General features: G+C 39.1%; 1 protein-coding gene across 4 annotated transcripts in view; it reads left to right on the plus strand.

Annotated features, from left to right (window-relative positions):
• Homer1 (homer scaffold protein 1) overlaps nucleotides 1-20,824 on the plus strand; it is a 97,671-nt gene extending 76,847 nt beyond the window's left edge. For 2 of the 4 annotated variants that reach the window (XM_021180632.2, XM_029485023.1), the window contains exons 6-10: nucleotides 2,125-2,160; nucleotides 3,315-3,471; nucleotides 7,526-7,636; nucleotides 8,621-8,701; nucleotides 19,171-20,824. In XM_021180632.2, coding sequence (XP_021036291.2) covers nucleotides 2,125-2,160; nucleotides 3,315-3,471; nucleotides 7,526-7,636; nucleotides 8,621-8,701; nucleotides 19,171-19,359 — 574 coding nt within the window. In that variant the 3' untranslated portion in view covers nucleotides 19,360-20,824. The remainder of the gene's footprint in view (nucleotides 1-2,124; nucleotides 2,161-3,314; nucleotides 3,472-7,525; nucleotides 7,637-8,620; nucleotides 8,702-19,170) is intronic. The other 2 variants (XM_029485024.1, XM_021180630.2) reach the window with 1 other exon arrangement.
• The last annotated feature ends 337 nt before the right edge of the window (nucleotides 20,825-21,161 follow it).

Below are 21,161 nucleotides of genomic sequence, written 5' to 3' on the forward strand. Positions count from 1 at the left end.
GTCCAGCCCATGTATGTTCTTTTGTGGTTCAGTCTCTGGGAGTTCCCAAGGGTCCAGGTTCGTTGACTCGGTTGGTCTTCCTGTGGAGTTCCTAACCCTGTCAGGCCCTCCATCCTTCCCCCTATTCTTCCGTAAGAGTCCCCAAAGCTCCATCCACTGTTTGGCTGTGGGTGTCTGCATCTGTCTGTGTTACCTGCTGAGTGGAGCCTTTCAGAGGACAGCCATGCTAGACTCCTGTCTGCAAGCATAACAGAGTATCATTAATAGCGTCAGAAATTGGTGCTTACCCGTGGGAGTCGGGCTGGTTATTGGCTGGCTATTCCCTCAGTCTCTGCTCCACAGGGGTGCCTGAATTTCTTGTACATGGTATAAATTTTGGGTTGAAAGTTTTATAGGTGGGTTGGTGTTCCTATCTCTCCACTGAGATTCCTGCCTAGAAACAGGAAGTTGCCTCTTCAGGTTCCATATCCTCAATGCTGTAAGTCACAGATAAGATCAGCCTCATTGTTTCTTAGGCACCTCCCTTATCCCTGGTCTCTGTCATGTCCTGGAGATGTCCCCCCACCTCCCCACCCTCATTAGTTGCAGATTTCCATTCATTCTTATGGCCATCTGGCCATCTATGTCAGGCATCTTCCTAATTAGTGATCTATGGGGAGGGCCCAGCCCATTGTGGGTGGTCTGGAGTTCTGTAAGAAAGCAGGCTGAGCAAGTCATGGGGAGCAAGCCAGTTAACAGCCCAACATGGCCTCTGCATCAGCTCCTGCCTCCAGGTTGCAGCCTTGCTTGAGTTTTTGTCCTACCTTCCTTCATTGATGGACAACAGTGTGAAAGTGTAAGCCAAGTTAACCCTTCCCCCTACATCCCCAACTTGCTTTTGGTCATGGTGTTTCATTGAAACAAGAGAAACCCTAACTAAAACACTGGAAAATCCTAGGGTCAGTGTTGGAAAATGTTGTTGGGCTACTGTAATATATACTTAGCTGGTCATATCTTCTTTAATAAGTACAGTGGTCATATGAGTTAGGTTCACTCTAAGGATCTCATTTAAACCCTACTTCTCTAAAAACCTATCTCTAAATACAGATACTGTGATGATCTAAGAGTCAGGACTTTGATATATAAATTTAGGTTGTGGGGTTATCATTGAATGCATAATAGAAGACACTGAAAACATAGTTCACATGGAGAGATCCTGCAGAGTGACAAGATCCAGTAGAGTCCCCTGCTACAATGACATGTTGTGTGTCCTTGCTGACCACTAGTCATGTGCAGCTTGTGGCTGTTGACTGGTTATGTGACGAGTGCCTAATGAGACTAGAAACATAAACCATGAACGTTTTATTAAATAGCCACATGCAGCTAGTGGCTAACACTTGAGTAATGCTTGGCTCATGTTTTTAGTTACCATGTAAAGACTGGAGGATCAGTGTAGTTAAGAGATGAGTCCAGTATCACAGACATACCAAATTCTTAATGGACTTTCTACCAATAGAATATAAAATAAAACTGAGGAAAATAGCATATTAAAGTGCCCTCATTCTTTCTCTATAAAGATGGTGTGGTTCATATTTAAAATGGCATTGTTTCTTGACAAGTAGATCTTAGATATAAGTCCTTACAGTTATTTTCATTTTTAAATAGGATTGACATTTGCTTATAGCAAATTTTTAAATTAGTTCAATAAGATTTCAGTTATCAGACTGAAGATCCCATTTAAATGAAACACTTCTGGGGGAAAACTGGTAGGTGGTTTTAATAAAAACTAATCCATTTAGAGCTGGTGAATAGTTATATGTTTTTTTCTCAGAAAGTCTAAATCTAAAATGTCATTCTACAAAGGAAGAACTTGAAAAGAGTTTCTTTTTTGAGAAAAATAGTTTGCTAAATTGATAGTTTCACTTATTGCTTCAGTGTATTGCTTAACTGGTAAACTAGATTTGCTGTAAAGTTATAAAAACTGCAGTGTCCCCATATAGCCTTTACCACGTGTCCCTTAATTATTGCCTTTTATGATTGTGATATAACCGTCAAACCTTGGGAGTCAGCACTATTGCAATACTACCAACCAAGTCTCTGCATTTCACTAACGATCCTTTCTTTTCTGTGTTGTTTCTTTGGCAGTGCTGGGGATCGAACCCAGGCCCTCTCTCATGCTAGGCAAGTGCCTTACTGCTAAACTTCACCTCCAACCTCAATGTGTCCTTTCTGTTTTGAAAAACTACCCAAGGATCCAACAGTGTATTTTTTTCTCCTCTATTCTGGTCCTGTCTTTTATTTATATTTATAAAGTATTTTAATCAATTATTTTGAAGACTATCCTTAAATTTGGGATTATATTGTTTTTGTTTTAGACTATGCGGTTAACATTTTGAGTTTGTTTGCTTTTTTAAAGACTGTCATTGAAATGATCTGCTGTCCCTCTCTGTCTTGTGAAGGGGGTATGATATGAATATATCTTAAAACTGTCATTAAGCTTTAGAAATTTTAATGATGGAAACTGCCTTTTATTATATAATAAAATCACTACAAAATAGTTCATAAAAGCATATGCCTTGTGATACGAACTGACATTAACACAAAACCATTGAGTACAGGAAACTGAAAGGCACCACTACACAGTTTGACTAATTGGAATAAAGTTCAGTAACAAGAGAAAACATGATTTTCTTTCAAACAAAAGTGATTCTCCCTTGGAAAGTTAGCAAAATATCAGTAATTAGCAAGAATTCCCAATGAATATTATTGCTTGTATTATAGAAGTTATTAGAACCAATTTCTTGATCTAGCCTCTTATGAAATAATTATAATTTCAATTATGATGAAAATTTTATTGGAACATTTAAACATGCTTTTTTGTTTTTGTTTTTGTTTTTTCAAGACAGAGTTTCTCTGTATAGTCCTGGCTGTCCTGGAACTCACTCTGTAGACCAGGCTGGCCCTGAACATAAACATTCTTAATATACACATATAAATCAGTAATTAAAATAATACACTACCTGTCCCAACCTGTCATGCAAGCATCCTCGTTTGTCCCACTGAGAAAAGAAACTGTAGTGGACTTTGATTCCCTTAAACAATAGCATACATTTAGGTATTATTTTTGGTTTGTGGTACAGTATATATTAACATATATCTGTGTCACACTGATCTGTTCCATCATTCTGCTAGAAGTATTTTTTGTTGTTTTAATGTTTGGGGTTGTCTTTGAAAACATTCTTAGACTATAATCCTGGTAGTAGAACTAAATATTATTGTACATTCAGAAACAGTTCTCAGTGAAGTGATCAAGTATTCTCCTTGTTGCATTTTAGTTCAGCAATCAGCAAACACTGGGAGGCTGAGCTAGCTACCCTCAAAGGCAACAATGCCAAACTCACTGCAGCCCTGCTGGAGTCCACTGCCAATGTGAAGCAGTGGAAGCAACAGCTTGCTGCGTACCAGGAGGAAGCAGAGCGGCTGCACAAGCGGGTAAGGATGGCCCTGCCAGGATTGGGGTAACTAACGGTTCTGTGGCGAAGGGAAGTGTATATGTAAATGCAGCACATGTATATCTGACATCTTCTGGGGATATTCTTTGGTTATCAGAGAATATATATGAGCTAAGTCTCAGCTTTTGCTGGGCCAGACAATATTCTTCACAGTTTAATGAGAGTGAAGACTGTTCAGCTTTTGAAAGCAAATGAACTGATTGTAGTTCCAGCTGTGCCACATTAGGTGCATGCCTTTGGGAACATCTCTCTTTCAGCTCAGTACTTAATCTATAACATAGGAGTAATATATGTCCCCTATATTTTCTTGAAAGTTAACCGAGATACTTAACTGATAGTTAGTTGTAGTAAGTTAAAAATACATTTCCCAGTGCCAGTCAGTGGTCGGTGCATGCCTTAATCCCAGTACTCAGGAGGCAGGGGTAGGCAGATCTCTTTGTTTCAGGATAGCCAGGTCTACACAAAGAAAACCTGTCTCAAAAAATGAAAACAATTATAACAAAATACATTTTCTGTCCTAGCACAAAGGTGCTTAAAGGCATTCCTAAGTACTTGGGCATATATGGTAGGAAGATTTCTTAAGATTGGAAGTTCAAAGCCAGCTTAGGCAACATCCTGTGCAATTCCTATGTATTTAGTGTTTTTGTGGCATATGATTATACAGATTTATTGATTTGCAGTCAGACAATAAACATTTTTAATTATCTTTTGTTTTTAGTAATAAAGGAGCAATTTGAAAACTATGGAAATTTTTAACTAAAAATGTATGATATTAGAGATTTAAAATAGAAAATTAAAAATACCAATATTGTTAATATCAGCAAGAAAACAATTTCTTAAACTTTCTCTGTATTGGAAACATAGAAATGCATTTAGCTCATAGGAAGCAGATGTCACCAGTGCCCCTTTTGAAAAGGAAACCAAGTGAGTGAGCTCGGTAGACAATAGGGAATGGGCTGAGTAGCAGAACAGTGTTGAGTAGAACAGGCCAAGATGGCAGATGTGTAGGAAGGAGAGGAATAGAGCCTGGAGGACAGACTTAGAACAGGGTGGATATTACCCACTCCTGTGCATACAAATTAACTTTCAATTTACCACATGAAAAAGTGTGGAGCTCTGTTTGTAATACATGAATATACTTAGTGCTAAGGTAATTTTTGTAGTTTTTTTTATCTCAATGGAAGCCTGCCTTACTGGCAAATCACTGGTGGTTAATATCCACTGAAGATCTGTCATGTTTCCATACCTGTGTGATCCTTTCCTAGAAAGAAGGTTTGCAGCAGTTCGCTGCATTCAACATTAAAGAATTTATAAAAAGAATTTATAAAAAGAAGTGTATATAAAAATTTATATACACTTCCAATTCAACAGTCTACAATCTTTGTTTGAGTCTGTCCACTATATATATAGTGAGGTTTTATAAAGTGTATATTATCAGCAGCAGTCAGTAGATCTCTTGAATTTGTGGAACTGTCAATTTATATATCAATAGATTTAGTTTATTTCATTTTTTTTCAAATCCTAGAGAAAAAAAAAAAATCCTTTAGCCTCGTTCCACTCAGTCTTTTGAGGTTTTCCTGGAAAGCTTGAAGTGTTTTTAAGGTCTTGTTCATTTGCCAAGATTTCAAATTGCCTTCTCTATGGCCAGTGTCTGGCTTTTCTCTGCCTCCACTGCCACCACCTCCTTAATCCCCCACCCCTACCCCCCACCGACTACTTCCTGACTCTGTGTGCTCAGCTGTGGAGTTCACTAAAGATTTGTGAGAGGTCTATTTGTCATTTAATTCCCCCAGTTTTTAGCTCTTCCAAAATGTTTGAACTCAGGAAAATAAAGCTGAAAGTTCCAGCTGGAGTCTATCAAGCAGTACAGCCATCCCGGCCAGTGCGGTTAGACAGACATGTAAAAGTCACTGACAGTGTGACTGCTTTAAGAGAGTGGGTTGTTTCAGTGTTTTGCTGTTGTCGTGTTTGTTGATTTTGTTCACAGGTTTGTTTGTTTGTTTGTTTTTAATCTGTGGGGAAAGTTGTTACTAGCACTGAAAATCCCTTTAAGAAAATTTTAATCAAAGACAACTGTATATATTAAATAACAAAGAATTTTTTAAGTGTGTGAGCATGTCTGGGTGCATGCGGATAGAATACCTTCATGGAGTTGTGGGTAAGTATATGTTGTGGCTCCCATGTTGGGGTTTTGGGGTCTGAACTCAGATTATCAGTTTTTTGTGGCAGCTGCTTTGACCTGCTGAGGTATCTTGCCAGCCCATTCCCAGTATTATTATTATTAATTATTATTTTAAAATTAGATGCTCCATTTTGTGAACAAGGGAGAAAAGAACTTTGAGGGCTCCAGCAGAAGGGATTGGCTTTCAGAAGAGAGGTGCTGAGTTGAAAGTTGACTGCCCAAGATCAGAATGGTCTTCAGAGGACAGTCTAGTCTAGTCTAGTCAAGAAGATGGGCATGAGCCTGTTTTAATGTCAGGACAGAGAGAGTTGCCTACTGTCAGAAGTGTACATCTTGGCCAAAACAGAAGTTTAGGGGTAGGGTGCAGCCGATGCTTGAAAGACCCTAGGATTTTATTCACCATTGTGGTCTGGTAATGCAGCCCAGTGGTGTAGCGCTTGCTTCACATGGACAAGGCCCTGGGTTCAGTCCTTATTAGTGGAAAGAAAAGGAAAAAAATATTTAGTATTGTTAAAAGCAAACGACATTGAAGGTCATATGCTGAAGGATTAACTTGTTAGCAGTTGCAGACTCTCTAAGAAGACCACAGTTATAATTGAGTCGACAGTAGGTGCATTCCATTTGTTCAGTTAAGCAATGAAGTCTATGTCAGGAAGTATCTTGACACCTAAGCAGAGGAAGGTTGGTGAAAAATTGTTCTCTTTCCCATAAGAGGCACAGATACACCTCCAGAATGCACAGGGTGATTTGCTGTTTGGAAAGTTGAAGGGAGGTTGGCTTTATTCTAGTCAAGCAGACTTTGAGAGCATGGTGTCTAAGGCATGGGAAAGGTTGTCTGTAAATGTTTACCTGATTTCCTCTTGTGTAACTAGAAGTGGAGACCTTTAAGGATACTGACCTTTTCCTAGTATATTAAAAGGGTGTCAAGTGTTCATTAAGAAATTATATTATGCCGGGCGCAGTGGCGCACATGTTTAATCTCAGCACTCGGGAGGCAGAAGCAGGTGGATTTCTGAGTTCGAGGCCAGCCTGGTCTATAGAGTGAGTTCCAGGACAGCCAGGGCTACACAGAGAAACCCTGTCTCAACAAACCAAAAAAAAAGAAAAGAAAAGAAAAGAAAAGAAATTTTATTACTTGTAGGCTCTTGGTAAATTCTTTGTGAGTGAAAAATTGTTCTCTCATAAGAGGCACAGTTGGCATGAAGTCATTCTAATATCCTAGTTTTTAAGGTATTTTTAAGCATATCTTTCCTTTCAGATTCTCTTGTATTTTGAAAATTTATTTGAAAAAAAATCCTTACTTCTAAATGCTAGTTTTGAAGACTACAAATGGGAAGAGCAGATGGCTATATGTATACTTTTTTTTTTTTTTTTTTTTTGGCCATATCTATACTTGTATACATGTTTTAGGTTTGGGTTTTTGAGACAGGATTTTTCTGTGTAGCCCCTGATGTCCTGGACCTCACTGTATAGACAAGGCTGTCCTTGAACTTACAGAGATCCACCTGCCTCTGCCTCCTGAGTTCTGGGATTAAAGGTGTGCATGACTAATATCTGGCTCTCTAGACTGGTATAAATTTTAAGGAAGAATTTTTTTTTTAAAGGATTTTTTTAAAAGTGACCTATCACTTGTTTTCCCTAACCTGTCTCTGAGCGGCACAGTCCATCTAATTATCTTTTGGTTTTTGCCATTGACTTACATATTTATCTTAAAAACTTTATTTTATGCTGAGAATCTAATAGTCGTTTCCTATAGTAATTCAGACATCATTAACATCTCAGGTGCTGTGACCTAAGCAGGAAGCCTCTGAAATTGCCGCTTAATTGACCCTGTACTCTTCTTCACTTGCAGGTCACTGAGCTGGAGTGTGTTAGTAGTCAAGCAAATGCTGTGCACAGCCACAAGACAGAGCTGAACCAGACAGTGCAGGAACTGGAAGAGACCCTGAAAGTAAAGGAAGAGGTAGGCCCTGCCAGTCAGCCCTCCACAGTCTGTTTAACCGTGTATACAGCATAGTAGACTCTGTCAGATCTAAAGCACCATCTGGAATAAAGTGAGATTGTGGGCTTCTTTTTTTTTTTTTTTAAGATTTATTTATTATTATATCTAAGTACACTGTAGTTGTCTTCAGACACACCAGAAGAGGGCATCAGATCTCATTATGGATGGTTGTGAGCCACCATGGGGTTGCTCGTATTTGAACTCAGGACCTTTGGAAGAGCAGTTGGTGCTTTTAACCACTGAGCCATCTCTCCAGCCCTGAGGGCTTCTTTTTTAAGATAGACTTTCGTTGAATATTATAAAGCTTGTTCCTGGTTTTCCTGCTCTTATTTCTGTTGTTTTTAGTAATTGTATTGAACTATGGTGTTGCCTTTTTATGAGAATTGTATTTATATAACCAACAGGAAACTATTAGAGAATTAAATGAATTTTTGAAAATTCTTACTTTCTTTAGTCTTTAGTTTCTATAGTCAAAAAGAGCTATTTTATATACCAAGAGAAATTATTTTATCTAAACTTAAAGCTGTTTATTGACTTGGCTAAAGCCATCAGATTACACTAGTTGATAAAATCATTCTGAGTGGGCATATGACATTGTACCTGTAGAACCAAACTAGGGGGCTGAGGCAGGAGGATCTTGAGTTTGAAGCCAACATACATAGTGAGTCGCTACATAGTGAGTTCAAGGCATAGACTACAGTGTGAGATCCTGCCCCACTCCCAAGAAAGAAAAACAGAAACCCCATTCTGTTTCAGGCAATGAACTGATGAGGGAACACATCCTCTCTGAATGTCAATAAAGGGTGGTGTGTGTGTGTGTTTGTTTGTTTTTAATTACTGTTTCCTAAGAATTAGGATATACTTTCAGGGAAAAATTAGTTCTTCCTTCTCCTTATTATTATTGTAAGTTAATTGTTGTTATATATAACACCTTACCTTTTCCAGGAAATAGAAAGATTAAAACAAGAAATCGATAATGCCAGAGAACTCCAAGAACAGAGGGACTCTTTGACTCAGAAACTACAGGTAAGCCAGCCAAGAAGACATTTATTGATTTCATACAGAGAAGATCAGTCAGTCTTTCACAACATAATGACTTTTCTGAGCCTTCATTTTTATACATTTTCTTTTTTTTCCTTCTAGTACCTCTGATTCATACCTAACATTCACTCTTCTAGACATTCTTTGATTACTTCATTTAGATAGTTTGTAATCATTAGTGGACATTTTTCATTTTTCTTTGGAAAAATTAAGATACTTTGGAAACTTCTGCTTTTATCATTAAAAGGTACCCTAAATTTAAGGGGAAGCACCTCAAATGGATTTACTTTAGTTTAGGAAGCTGCTGGTGTTTGTGTGCTGGGCTACTCTGAAATCTGGCATTCCTTGTGCCATAATGGAACAAAAGTTAGTGCCTTTTTCCTTTCTTTGGTCTTAATTAATTTTGTCCACTTTTTTTCTACATAGGTAACATACTTCCTGACTCTAATTGACATATGTAAAAGATAATTCAGGGGCTTTTCTCCTACCCCTTTTATTCCCACAATAAATAACACAGAGACCTGGTGTTGTATTAAACACTGCAGGTACTAAGCTGGTCAGGCTCGACCTATTCTAACACCACTGTGCTAGCCTGGCCTACCTCCCAGCCATCTAAGTCTTAGCCATCTTGTCTTGTCCTGGCTGCTCCTGCTCCATCAGTGTCCTCATTGTGACTCCCCTGGAGACTTGCTCAAGACTAATGCCTCATGGCGAATCTCGTTTTCTCACCTAAACCTCTCTCTTTCTTTCTCTGGGCACAGAAGTCCTGCCTTATCTCTCCTGCCCAGCTAATAGGCTGATCAGGTCTTTATTGACCAATCATAAGATGATAGAGAACAATGTTTTACAAAATACTGAGTCAGAAGATGCTTTGTAATAATGACAGTAACAGAATCTAGACTACACCCAGGTATAGTACTTAGCATTTGAATACACAGTGCACAAAAACATCTCCGATAGACATACATGTATCCTATGTTGGTGGAAGTTAGATTTAGAAAGATTTTTCAAAATTAATTACTACGCTGCCTTTTGCCAGCTTAAACTAGTTGCCTCAAGGAGGGTTCGAAGCATTTTAGAATAGAAGCAAGTGGATTCATCAAGTGAGGCCAGTGAAGAGGACCTAGGAGCTGAGGGATAGGAGGAGCGGTTTATGAGAAGAGTCAGCAGGGCTTACTTGCTGTATCCTGACACTGTGCTGTCAGCAATCACAGTGCAATGCAGAAGAACCTGAGGCTTGAAGAAAAGTAACTTTGTCTAGCCCATATTTTGAATATCATAATTTAAGTTTTAATTTCCAAATTTTAGCATTTGGATATTTCTAAATATCAATATATTATATGCTTATAAAAATGTTTATTTTTTGCTGGGCGTGGTGGCGCACACCTTTAATCCCAGCACTCAGGAGGCAGAGGCAGGCGGATTTCTGAGTTCGAGACCGGCCTGGTCTACAAAGTGAGTTCCAGGACAGCCAGGGCTACACAGAGAAACCCTGTCTCACAAAACAAAACAAAACAAAACAAAAATGTTTATTTTTTATTTTTTAAAAATTCTAATCTTGCCGGGCAGTGGTGGAGCACACCTTTAATCTCAGTACTTGGGAAGCAGAGGCAGGCGGATTTCTAAGTTCGAGGTCAGCCTGGTCTACAAATTGAGTTTCAGGACAGCTAGAGGTACACAGAGAAACCCTGTCTCGATAAAAAACAAGAAAAAAAAAATCCTAATCTTATCAATAGCAAAGCATGTGGCATTACTTTATCTAGTGTTTGCTTAGTTTTTTTTTTTAAGATTTATTTATTTATTTTATGTATGAGTATGCTGTAGCTGTGAGCTGTCATGTGGTTGTTGGGAATTGAACTCAGGGCCTCTGCTCGCTATGACCCCACTCGCTATGGTCCCACTCACTCCAGCCGAAAGATTTATTTATTATTATATGTAAGTACACTGTAGCTGACTTCAGACACATCAGATGAGGGCGTCAGATCTCATTACGGATGATTGTGAGCCACCGTGTGGTTTGCTGGGATTTGAATTCAGGACCTTCAGAAGACCAGTCAGTGTTCTTAATCACTGAACCATCTCTCCAGCCCTTAAAAAAAATTTTTTTAATGTGACTTTTCCTCATCCTTTCTATTGGGATGGAAATATATGTTGTTCCTGTTGTATATAATAATGATGGCCAGATGAATCCTTTATGTTAATGCTTACTCTGTGATGGTTTTGTCTGAGATGGATTCGAAGGCATTGCTTGGACATAGTGTTTTAAAAGTTGTATGCTAACTGGAAAGCAGGGTATCCTCTGAGCATCAGTCTTCCCTCGTAAGAAAGAAAGGGAGTGGCTCACTTTTATCCATTTCTATGTATTTTATGGTGCTTGGATTAAACCTGGGCTTTTGGCATGGTGCAGGTTGGGTAGGCTGCCACTGAGCCTCATTCTAGGCCTTACTTCCCTCCCCTCACTGTCTTAAGTTACAGTTTTTTTTTCATCATGAGTAAAGCTGAACAATTTTCCATGTTTATGGCCATTTATCATTTTTATAGATCTTTAAACGTTTTAAGCTTTGTGTGTTTATATATAGTGTGTATGTGAAGCTCAGAGGACAACTCTGTAGTTTGTTCCCTTTCATCTTCCTGTGGGTTCTTCAGACTGAAGGCTGTCAAGTTTGTGCAGCTGACACCTGCTGAGCTGCCTGTCCTGCTGTCTGTCTGTCTGTCTGTCTGTCTGTCATCCTTATACATCTTTGGGTGCCAGTTGAGCTTTTACCTTCAGAGCACATGGGCTGCCTCTGGACAGTGACAGCGCATGCTTCAGTCCTGGCTTTGGGAGGAAAGGCAGGCAGAGTCAGACAGATCTCTCTGAGTAGAAGGCCAGCCTGGTCTACAGGGTGAGTTCCAGGACAAAAGAATACAAAACACCCTCAAGCTGCCAGGTCTTCGAGTGCCTGGCTTTTCCCTGTGGTTGAGGTCTTAGCTCAGATGTTAACTCCTCACAGTCACACTGTTCAAATCCCTAAGTGCCCCTCTCCCAGTGTGTTTTGTGCTCGGTCCCCATGCTTTGTTCCCACCTTGTACTTACCACCATTTGAGATGCTCTTATTTGCTTCAATGTATTCTGACATTTCTATTTTGATGTGTTAAGAGAAAAGCTGCGCTGGGCGTGGTGGCGCACGCCTTTAATCCCAGCACTCGGGAGGCAGAGGCAGTTCGAGGCCAGCCTGGTCTACAAAGTGAGTTTCAGGACAGCCAGGGCTACACAGAGAAACCCTGTCTCAAAAAAAACCAACCAAAAAAAACGAGAGAAAAGCTGCAAGAATAAGTCAGTTATATGCCTTTCCCTTGCTTTCCCCAGCTTTAATATTTTTGCCCTATTTGTTTCATCATTTTGTGGTGCCCCCCTCCCACCCTCCCTTGGTCCCTTGTTCTCTCCCTCTCTCTCTCTCTCTCTCTCTCTCTCTCTCCTCTCACATCCGTCCTCTCCTGCCTTCTCTGTACTCTGTGTGTATGGCTCTCTTCTGAACTGCTTGACAGTAAGGAGCACATGTGCTTTTCCCTGTAAATACTGCTTTTTTTCTAAAACTGAAGGCGTTCTCTCATATAACCACCAAAATTATTTATCCATATACCTTAGTCAAATGCTTATAATTATCTTAATCTTCTTTATAGCAAATTTACAAATTGTTTTCCACCCAGGACCCATCCATTCCAGGGTCGGGTGTTCTGTCTGGTGGTTATATCTGCTTTTCTTGGGAGCCAGCTTTGGCCAAGGAGAGCCTTCAGTCTAGATCCGGTCCTCTTCATGGCCATGTCATTCTTTGAAGAACTTCACATTGCAGAGCCAGTGGATATTCCAGGCTCATCTCACAGTTTCTCATCCATGGTCCTAAAATGAGCTATTTTTCTTGCTCTATTTCCTTCTGTGTGTGTTTGTAGTCTGTGTATGTGCATGGTTTTACTGTGTATAGATGAGCATGCACGTGTAGAAGTCTGTGGTTGGTATTAGGAATATGTCCTGCATTGCTTTCCAACTTAGTCATTGAGGCAGGGTGCCACAGACTAATCCCTTTTTTGGGTCTCCTATCTGCGCGGAGTGGGTCTCTAGTTGCAGGTAGGCGAAGGAGTTGGCGAAAGTGGGTGACAGACAGACAGGACACAAGGGAGTGTGCTGAATCTGAATGTAATTTGTCAAATCAAGCATCAAACATTTTATACAGAAGAAAATAGGGAAGTTAGGTGACACATCGGCAAGGTACAAATGAGGTTACCGGATGCTTGATGACTCTTACACAAAATAGAGGAAATGCAATCACAAAGACTAGCAGGAACTGGGCAATAAAACAACTGAGACAAAGTCAGCCCTATCTAAGGTCAGCCATAGTCTTAGAAGCCAGGTGTGAGGTCTTTACACTCCCAGGGCAAGGGCTTTCATGCCCAAGTAATGGTTCTTATTAGAGAGTTCCGCTCTAGCTAACCTTCCCATGAATAATGCAATACTTTAAAACCTCAGCCTGACCTACTCCCTAAGCCATTGTAAATTCCTGTATATGAGAGTAACTCGGCTTTTATCCTAAGTGATAGTGTGGGGGGACTTTCTACTAATAAGTAATGTAGTCTGCCATACATAACTATAATAAGAATTCTAAACTTACGTTGCTAAGCTTGCCCTGAGAGTTCTAACTATGTAGTAGATAGTAATGCCTGATTTCTTTCACTATCTCTCTTACAATACTAGAGGCAATTCTGAATGTCACTGAATAGGCAACATTCTTACTGAATTCCAAGCCCAGGGTCGGCTCAAGGACCACCTAGGGCATTTGGTGAAGACCGGGAAGCAAAGTCTGATTTTGCTTAGGTATTTGGCAAGTCATTGCTTGGAGGCACCTATAACAAAACAATACTGAAAGGAAGCACACAGATCCATTCGCAAGGACAAAATTGGAGCATACGTGCTATGGCATGCCACAGTTCCAGGAGACTAAGTTTCCGTGAAACTCTTTGCCTCGGGACTGCTTCCAGGTTTCTAAACCTGTCAAGCAAGTCACTACTGGAGTGGATGTAGCAGCAGGGTCTCTCAATAAAGCCACAGCACACCCATCTAGGCTTGCTAACCAGCTTGCTCTGGTAACCCCCGTCTCAGACCTTGTAAGGATGGAGTTAAAACTATCTGCCTCGCTACCCTGCATTTATTTACCCTGGGCTCTGGGGATTCAGACTTCAGCCTCTTATCTATGAGTGTTTTAGTCATTGAACCTGGCATGGGCACGGGGATGGAGCTCTGCTCTTGACTCCAGTCCTTCTTCCTAGATCTCTTCACACTTAACTCTCATCACATGGGCCATGACGTTGTGGTACCTGAGTTCTGGACAGGCAAATTCAAATCAGCACTCACCACCAGTCACGACTCTCTTACGGCCTTACTTTTTTTATATGTCACTTCAAATTACTTATTCATCTTTAAAATGTTAACTTAAGTGTATTGGTGTTTTGCCTACATGTATATCTGTGCACCACATGTGTGTACCTGGTGCCCCTAGAGTCCATAAAAGGACTAGAGTTAGCGATGATTGTAAAATGCCATGTGTGTGCTGGAATCACACCCATGTCCTCTGGAGCCAGGGCTTTTACTGCTCGTCCCTGCTCCAGCCTTTCTGTCGTTTCTGAGAAGTCTTACTCCAGTTGTGGTTCTCTTGCCTTAATAAGTTTTAGGCTTGGTTTGCTTGAATGCTATGAGGACTTCTTTTTCTTTTTTTGTTTTAAAAAGTTAAATTTACCAAGATATTTCCAAAGTGATTGTTGAAAGTCATTTTTTTCCAAGTATTAGTTGGCCATTTTAATTTCCTTATCCAGCTGGGTGTGGTGTACACCCTTGATCCTGAGAACAGCATATTTCTATGAGTTCAAGGTTAGCCTGGTCTGTGTCACAAGGTACAGCCATCTAGGGCTACATAATGAGACCCTGTGTCAACAATAATACTGTATATCCAAGACCTTCATCTACAGGTTCCTTTAGGGTCTGAGTTCAGTGGCAGAGAGCCTCACTTCAGTTTTTCTAGATATCCCCAGTGACAAAAAGGTTAGTAAAACATGTCACACATGGAATTTAAATATTTCTCCTTGCTTATTATTTTTCTTCTGCAACATATCTTATAACATAAATTATACTCATTTTCTGGTTTTCCCTACTTTATATTTCTTTTATTCTCTTGAAATTTTTGTATATTATTAAGGAATAATAACTGAATTTATAAGTGTGAGTAAAAACTATATTTGTTTTGATTTGATTTACCTTATAATTCAATTCAGGTGGGGTTTTCCCATTTTTTTTGTTTGTTTAATTTTCTAGTGTTTTTTTAACCAATTTAACTAACTCTCCCATTTTTCAGTGTATTTTTGTAGCATCTTTATTTTTGTTATTGTTCAATATTTTTAAAATTTATTTGTTTTTATTTTGTTTGTGGGTGTTTTGCCTTCATGTTCTGCCTTTGTATCACATTGTAGTACCCTCGAAGGCCAGAAGAAAGCATTGAATATTTTGGAACTGGAGTTACATACTCTGTCAGCTGCCATGTGGGTGCTAGGAACTAAACCCAGGTCCTCTGGAAGAGCAGCCAAGTGTTCCTAACCCCTTGAGCCATCTGGCCAATCTTGTGTCCCTAGTTTTGGGTGCCCAATTCAAGCTCCTTTTTGAATAATTTTATATAAACTTTAATTCAACATGGAATATTATATTAAGAATTTTTTCTGCTTCATAGTTGGTTTCAAGAATTTTTTCATTTTACTGAGTTTTTAGTATTTTCTATTGATTATGTTTTCAAATGAGTCCTGTATCTTTGCATTTTTGTGGACAGAATGACAGTTTAAGGTGATTTATAAACTCATAGTACAAAACACCTTCTTCTGAGGAGCAGTAGGAGATAGGTTGTGTGTGTTTCACTGTTTTAATTTTCCTTTATATAACAAGAGCTTAACTTTTTGTCTTGTTTCGTTTGCCCTTCGTTGTTCCTAGAGACTCCTTTGTCTTTTATTCTGTTCTGAAGAGGCATTGCTTTGCAAGACTGCCTCATAAGTTTCATGGGGTTATCCCTCAAATGCAGATCTGTTCTATCCAGTCCAGCTCTTGTTTTAGGGTTAGGCAGTCGCAGAGGTCTTTCTCTGTGCCAGCCACACAGTCTCTCTGTGACCCGGAAACAGACCTGCAGACACTGTTACAATCTCTGATGCTTGTGGTGTTCTCTGTCTTCAGTAAAGTTGAAGTCCTGACATTTGCACAACTTTATTCTCAGTGCATGTTCCTGTGGTTTGTGGAGGATGGCTGGCAGATGTCAGTGTACAAACTCTCACTGCTATATCCACTCAGAAACAGCTTCTACTTCTTTATTGCCAATATCTTCTCTCTAGACAGCATTAAGTAAGGGCCATTTTACTCACGCTCAATAACTTATCCCTAGTGTCCACTGCATCTGCCCAACAACTGTTAGATAACGTCTTCAAAATACATACATGTCTTTTAATGCTGTGTAGAAATGAGTTATTGACGCTTCTCTTGTCGATTAAAATATCCTGATATGTGTAAATGTTAATAGTCTATTATAACATATATCTTAAGTGCATACTTGATATCTTAAGTATAATCTGCGAGGCAGATGTCAAGACAATTTTTGTATGGCTTTTATTTAGATTGAATGGTGTAGGATTTAAATGTAGCAAAAATTAGTATACCTGGTCCCTTTGGCTATGGTTTTAATATGTAATTTTTTAAAAAATCTCTATTTTGAGTCTCTTAACAAAGGAATTTGAGATTCTGTTCTATTTTTTTTTTTTTTCATGTGCAGCATGAAATTGGTGGCCCTCGTGTGCCTTAAAGATGAGGAAATTAAAGCCGGGCGGTGGTGGCGCACGCCTTTAATCCCAGCACTCGGGAGGCAGAGGCAGGCGGATTTCTGAGTTCGAGGCCAGCCTGGTCTACAGAGTGAGTTCCAGGACAGCCAGGGTACACAGAGAAACCCTGTCTCGAAAAACCAAAAAAAAAAAAAAAAAGATGAGGAAATTAACTAACAAAAGCAATGGTAGAAGGCAAGCCTGGGGAGAGTAGCAAAGGCCAGAAGGAGACTGGCGAGTGCTGGCTGTCACTTCAGTCACACTAGTTGGCCCCTGCTCTCTAGGTTATCTATTCTTACCTAGAACATATTCTCCCCATCTAAAAATAGGTCACAGCCATCTGTATAGTGCGAGTGCTGCTACGTTACCTAACTAGTACATTTCCTACAGAGGCCTGTCTTGGAGTAGGACACTCATCTAAAGAGTATAGTGCCGCTTTAAACAACCGAAGAAATAGTGTTTTGTGAAGTTCCATTTAAAATGTTTGGCTGTTACATTGGGTGGAGAAGAGAACAAGGGGCCTTTCATTTCTAAGGGACACTGTAGAGGGCAAACTGGGCAGTGGCTGTGAGCTGGACATGATGAGGAGTGACGTTCAGTCTATTTCTGTAGCTGGAAACATTCAATCCTTAAGCTTGTTGAAATGCAAACGAACACTCTGCAGTCATGAGTGCAATTTTCACATTTGATCACAGGACTTCTTCCTCTCTAATAGTTTACAGCCTCTATGGATTTAGCTTCTAAATTTATTACTATTAATTTCATATTTTTTATTAGATGTCTTCACTTTGCAGATTATTCGAAGATTGATTAAAAACATGCGTGACTAACATTGAAGTGACTAACATCGAGTAGCAAACACTTTGAGATTATACTGGGCCTTTATACTCTTAAGTTATAAACTGTAGCTGCTCTGTTTCCCTCTTGGTTCTTCTACACATTGGAGCTCATCTAAGCATGCTATAATGTCAAATCACATGGTTATGTTCAGGATTATCAATTGTTACTTTTTTTTTTTTTTTTTTTTTTTTTTTATATGGTTTTCAAAGTTTCCTTCATCAGAAAGGCCTACAATGGCATGTTGTTACATTTGGTTTTTCGAGACAGGGTTTCTCTGTGTAGCCCTGGCTGTCCTGGAACTCACTCTGTAGACCAGGCTGGCCTCAAACTCAGAAATCTGCCAGCCTCTGCCACCCGAGTGCTGGGATTAAAGGGGTGTGCCACCACTGCCCAGCCAATTGTTACTTTATTTAATGTTTTCAAACCAGTTTACCCAAATCTTTTTCTCAAGACTTCAATGTTTTAATTACATTTATATATTTATTATATGTGTGTGCCACAGTGGAATGTAAATTTCCACTATGTGTGTATGGTGTATGTGTGTGTGAGTGGATGAGTCAAGGTCTCACTATGTAGCTGTGGGTATCCTGAAACTCACTCTGTAGACCAGGGTAACCTTGATCTCACAGAGATCTATCTGCCTCTGCTTCCCTAGTACTGGTGTGCAATACTACACCCAGCTTAGGTTGTGAGGTTTGGAAACAAGAATCTTTATCTGCTGAGCAAATTGCTGGCTCTAAACTCTTTCATTTTTGAAAATATTGTGAAAAAAATTAATATGGAGAAAAAAGTATTCCTAATGCAAATACAAGAATTCCTTCATTTACATCTTTATTTCTATGTGTATGAATGTTTTGACTACATGCATATTTATGTGCCACATGCATGCAATGCCTGTGGAGGCCAGAAGATGGCATTGGATTCCCTGGAACTGGAGTTACAGATGGATGTGCGCTGCCATGTGGGTGCTGGGAATTGAATCCTGGTCCTATAGAAGAATAGCCAGTGCTCTTAACTGCTGAGCCAACTCTAAATTTGATTTTTAAAGCTTAAGCTAAATCATTACTCTTGGAATTTTGGCTTTTTTTGGACTTGCTTCATTATATAGTATTTGCCATACATTTTGTGTTGTCACAAAATTTTGCTTTCTTGTTGTCATTTCTCTCTTTCCTGGATTGTCAGCAATGAATTGGCAACTTTATACTTCTGTTACATGAAGTTACTGTATCTATGCATTTTAGTCTCTAGAGTTGAACAATTATATATTCTTAAACATACATTCCTTTGATCCTGACTATGAGATCAGGATCAGTATGAGTCAAAGTTGCACTCTCATTTTAGGGAGTTGCTTCCTTTCCCACTCTAACTTTAGAGTTACCGGTTAGAACTTACTTTCTTCTTGTCTTTGCCTACCCTCATCTGATTTCTCAGTTACGTAGGAGTAGCAATAAAATGGAGATGTACATAATCCTCCACAACAAGAGTGTTGTGCTTGCCCTGTGACTGCATGGCGTGAAACAGGAGCAGTGGTTTGCTGTTGATGGGAGGTCAGATGTATCTTAGCCAAGCCGTGGCTTTCTGAGATGGCTGAATACAAATCTCCTTCAGTTGTATGAAGTTGAATGTCAGAGGCACAGCCTGATTGCCAGACTTACAGGAAGACACTAGGAACGGTAGGAATGCATTGTCATCTGAAGAATGAACTGATATGTATGTGTGTTATACTTTTCTTTCTGAAGGAAGTTGAAATTCGAAATAAAGACCTGGAGGGGCAGCTGTCTGACCTAGAACAGCGCCTGGAGAAGAGCCAGAACGAACAAGAGGCTTTCCGCAGTAACCTGAAGACACTCCTAGAAATTCTGGATGGAAAAATATTTGAACTAACAGAATTACGAGATAATTTGGCCAAGCTACTGGAATGCAGCTAAAGAGAGTGAAATTTCAGTGCCAATAGATGGAGAGATGTCTTCCTAGGACTGTTTGGGCTCCGTACCAAGATTGCACAAAATTTTTTGAATATCATTCCTCCAGGAGGAGGGTGTTTTGAAAATTGGAATTGTATATTTCAGTATAAATTTTAGAATTTAGCTTATAGCTAGTTGGGGAAAAAAAAAGACATGAAAAACTTGAACTACAAATTACCTCCATGTATATTGGCCATAGTTAACTGGAAAGTTATAAGTAGACCCTTTAATGCAATCTTTTCCCCTGATATTAGCCAATGGGAGAATTAGCAATGTCTGGGTCCCTTCTCCTCTTTTTGTTCAACACAGTGAAGATTATCTGCTTTTTAAATTTATTTATGATATCTACAGCTGTGTTTTGTGCAAAAACTTAGTAATGGAAGCCCTGTCTTTGTTGTTATCTGAATAATTTCTCAGGATAATTTTTCGCTGCTGAGAAAGGGCCATTACCAATTAATCCTTGCCAGGAGTTGGGGAGCTCTGCCTCTAATTGAGACTCACTATCAATGGGTGTCTGGAGTTCTTCCCTTTTGTACTGAGAGTGTTTTCACTCTAGTGACTACTCTGGTACACTCTGCTATCTCCAATCTTGTCTGTTGTATAGTTTACTTTTCCATATTGATTCCATGTATTTATGAGAAGATACCGTCTCCCAGTTTATTATACATTTTAAAGCCAACTAAACAAAGGCAGCTGAGTCCCTCAGATATTTTTCTTTTTAAATTTATAGTAAATTTGACACACAGAACTGAAATACAGCAGTCCGTCCTTGACGGTTTAGTCTAGCAATGTTAAGTATATTTACAGAAAATATGCAGTTACATTTATTTATATATTTGGCAAGAAATCTTTTCTGAGTGATCAATGCATTTCAATTTATGAAAAATAATGGTTAGGGGGCACTGTTTATTATAGATAATTTTAAGGTATATAACTGTTTTCAAGGACGGCCACTTCCACCTAGCAGCCAAGCAGAGAGGACTGTATCTAAATTGTGACTGTGGCAGATGGGTCTTCACAGAAACCATGTCTTTATTCAAACTTCACAAGGCAATATTTTGAACTGTTAACTAGGCATTTCAAAACAGGAAATACCTTCAACAGACTCTTCTCCAAGAGCAGGTTTTACTGTTGTTTTGATGTAATTTTAAGACATTTAGCAAACATGCATTTCTTTATATGATACATTTCTTTCACAAAACAATTTAAAAGTAAGCCAAGTGCTGTCTGCTCTGCGAGTAGGGATTGCATCAGAATACGTATATCTTGCTGTATAATGCCTGTGATATTGAAGAGGGTTCTTTTTAGTGTATGCTTGGGTACCTAACTCTGGAGTCAATGAATGCACCCAATTTTTTTTTGTTTGTACCCCAAATGATTGAATTGTTAAATACAAATTAAGCAGATTTACCCATTTTTTTCACTCAAACAGATTCTTTAGTATGAGCTTTGTTTTATATTTATGTGTATGTATGTAAATACATACATATTAATTTATATTAGAATGAAAAATAAATTGTTTGTTTCTAAAGGTAGTTTCTACAGTAAGGTGTCTCTGACACATGTGTATCAGACACTGGACCACCATGCATTCTCTGTGCTATTCCATCCTGCCCGTCACCTCCATCAACCTTAGGGTATTGCCTTTACCTGTCTATTATAGAAAGAATCTTTTAGGTACACATGCTCAGAGCTGAGATACTTCTCTGATTAATCAGGTAATAAAATTTATTTGATGGATAGAATTTTGAAAACATATGATTTTA

Source organism: Mus caroli, chromosome 13 (genome assembly GCF_900094665.2).
Source record: "Mus caroli chromosome 13, CAROLI_EIJ_v1.1, whole genome shotgun sequence".
Classification (NCBI taxonomy): domain Eukaryota; kingdom Metazoa; phylum Chordata; class Mammalia; order Rodentia; family Muridae; genus Mus; species Mus caroli.